Raw genomic sequence first — 3239 nt, 5'->3', positions numbered from 1 at the left:
TCAACAAATATTTGTCACTAATGGTATGCTAAATTCTTCAACAAAACCTTTGTAAATTTGACAAATAGCATTCAGATTCGTCGTTGACTAGCGTGTAATTAACAATCTCTTTTCCAGAAATGTTATTTATTTTTTTCGATTGGGACTTATTTATAGGAAAATCTTTATAGAATTTGGAATTAAGTATTACTTGGGAATTTTCTGACAGGCTGTAGATCAGATTTCCAGGGTTCACGTTACTTTCGTGATTCCCGAGGTAAAATTCAGAGCAGGTATAGAGAGAGAATGAATTTTAAAAAATCCGCCAGAATTTATATATCTTTTAAACCAACTCTGTTTAAACAACAACTTGACGTTTCAGAGGGATTATTACCTAAAAGTCATTTCTAAATAATTAGACTTACCTTGGTTTTCGAATGGGTATTCGTGCTGTCCAGCAACATTTTCGGCCGTTTATTACCCTCGGCCGAGACGACTTTTCGATTCACGATCGTCAAACTTATCAGACAGTAGAGAATGCACGATAATACGAGAGGGATTACGTAAAACATGACAAGGTCCGTAAAGAACACAATGAGATATTGGTTACGCGGCCAGCGAAAAACGCACTCCCTGGCATCTGGGTAGCCCCGGTATTTCAAGGGCCTGGTCACTGTTAGAGCGAGCCACGGCGAACAGTACACGGTCGCGGTCAACCAGACGGCCAACGTGATCTTCTTCGCCCTGCCCGTGGTGCACATTTTATGGGCCGTCATCGGATGGCATATGGCGATGTAACGCTCGACCGTAAACGCGACCAAACTCAATGAAGAAGCGTTTATGCCCAGATTCTGGCAGAAGATAAACAGAGAACAACCGACGTCGCCCCAAACCCACTGATTTCCTACCAAATAATAGCTCAATATTTCGTTCGGGACCGAGGCGACGAGGACGACGGAGTCCGCGATCGCAAGGCTCACCAAGTAACAGTTCGTCGGAGAATGCAACGCCCTCACCCTGGAGACGACGAGGACGACCATGGCGTTCCCGAGGACGCCCACGACGAAGATGATCCCCTGGAAAAACGTGCCGATCGCACGATATCGGTAGGAAAAAAAGTCCGGGTCGGAAAGATCGGACTCGCAGTCGCTGAAGTTCGAATCGGACAGATTCATGACGACCCTTACAAGCCGAGGTACGGCGCACGAGTGCCGGTAGGTGAGCTTCCGAAACTCATCCCAGAATCAACCCCCTACCCGAGTCCACCCCCACCCGGTTGACTTCAACATTAAGCCAAAATTGTTGAGAGAACGTTTAAAAAGTACCAGAACAGAGATCAAAACCAACTCCCTCTGAATATTCACACCTATGAAGCTATTTCATTTTATAAAGAATTACGATTTTAAAATAAAACGTACGTTAGACCTCTTCCCCAGAAGCGAGATCAAAGAGATATCAAAAAAGAAAATACACTTACTCGAACAATTGACGTCGGACAAAAACTCAGTTAAAAATACGTTGAAAATAACATGCTTTCACAAACATATTTTATATTTAATTTACCCCAGTAGCATTTTTTTATATTAGAATAAAAATGCTGTACTCTCTCTTACCGGTGGAGGATTTCCACAATATTACATTTTCATTATACTATCAAAAATTAATAATAATCCAGTTAGTATTTTAATTATTCATTAGTTTTCATTAAATATTTGTTGAGTTCAATTTAGATAAGTAAATATTACTTCTACGATGAGAAAAACATCAAAAAATTGAAGTATCTTTGAATCTATATTTTGTAAGTTATTAACATGCTAAAGAACTTTAGAAATCACATTTACACGTTAAAATGTTACTAATTAAATAAATAAATATTCATTAATGATAAATCAAACATTTTATCATATAAATATTTTTATATATACGGGCCAGTCTGAGAAAAATTTAAAAGTCAGAATTTCAGTAATAAAAAAATAAAACCGCACCTTTTGAATTTTCCCTCCTTTTTGCCATTTTTTTAATTGGTCAAGCGGACCACGAAATTAGTGAAGTTAAACAATTTGTTTATTTTTTCCACCATTCCAGGCGATAGATATTTTCTCAAATGATTTCCCTCAGATATTAATAAATTGTATTTCAAATTTTGTTTTGATTGAACATTGATCACAGCAGTGTTTCACAAGTGTATTTTTATTGTATCTGCAATATAAACTTCGATCTCTAAGGCTCCAATCGTCGAGAATTGTCACGCTTTCGTGGATTCAAATCAAATAGAATGTAGTTCTCCAACACGAACGAACCTTTGTGAAGAGATAGCAGTTTCAGTAGTTTGATCGGTTTGTCGCCATTAAACGGACCAATGGTCTATAAAGCATATATGTATTATATCAACCGGATAACGTATTATTTTGTAATTTCTAGGAAATTGATGGAAAGTGATCCTGTCAAAGTAGCCCATTATCAAGTCAGATGATATGCCCACCACGTCCAGTTATCAATTTGTCAAAAGATTTTTTTAACGAGGGTATTACAACTACGAGGTTATATGAACCCTCGGAGTGCCGATGTTTTTGAGAAAAAGCCCGTTTGTAAGTATGTCGGGTTTGAATTGAATATTTCGGGGTTGTTGGATTCGAACCCGGGTCCTTTATCTTACAGTGATGAGCGCCGTGTCAACGCCTAAACCGTTGCGGCCACCAATACCCACAAAACCAAAAGAAGATTAAATTGATTGAAAAGCAACGATAGTATTTACGGGGGGGTCCTTTTAAGGAATGATTATATTCCGTCTTTTACGGTATGATTAGCCCCCTTGAGGCCTCAAAATCAAAGGAATCTTATTTGGAAATAAATTAAAAACACAATTGTAGAGTGACACCTCTATATTGTTTCTTTAAAAATAAAAAATGTATTTCCTGAAGAATTAAGATACCTTATATAAAAAAAATAAAACAAACAAAGAATGAACTTTTGCTTACAAGCTAACAATATAAGAATAATTAGATACTATGGGAATTAATAATGTGGGCCTGAAGGGCAAAATTAAAACAATCAACCTTGATAACCAAAAGAAAAATTTACCAAAAAACAAAACCATAAATGAAAATGGGCCACACAACAGAAATGATTTATATAAATAAAAATCAAAATAGATACAAATCTGATTTGACTGCCTTTCAGCTGAATTTTTTCTTTTGTTTTTTCTTCCGATGCCTAGGCTAGACTGAACTATCCGTCCTCGCTTTCCTGCCTCTACCATG

At 37.2% G+C, this 3239-nt stretch overlaps 1 protein-coding gene across 1 annotated transcript; it reads right to left on the bottom strand.

The window, feature by feature from the left end:
* Positions 1–404: 404 nt before the first annotated feature.
* On the bottom strand, positions 405–1154 carry LOC112126871 (thyrotropin-releasing hormone receptor-like; the record flags this gene model as incomplete). The annotated part of the gene is made up of 1 exon (XM_024226766.1): positions 405–1154. A coding segment is annotated over exon 1 (750 nt), but the record flags the coding sequence as incomplete, so codon positions are not given.
* Positions 1155–3239: the final 2085 nt, after the last annotated feature.

This window comes from Cimex lectularius, unplaced genomic scaffold, assembly GCF_000648675.2.
Source record: "Cimex lectularius strain Harlan isolate CLEC.00 unplaced genomic scaffold, Clec_2.1 scaffold142, whole genome shotgun sequence".
Taxonomy (NCBI): Eukaryota; Metazoa; Arthropoda; class Insecta; order Hemiptera; family Cimicidae; genus Cimex; species Cimex lectularius.
This window is presented reverse-complemented; position numbering and strand designations above follow the sequence as displayed.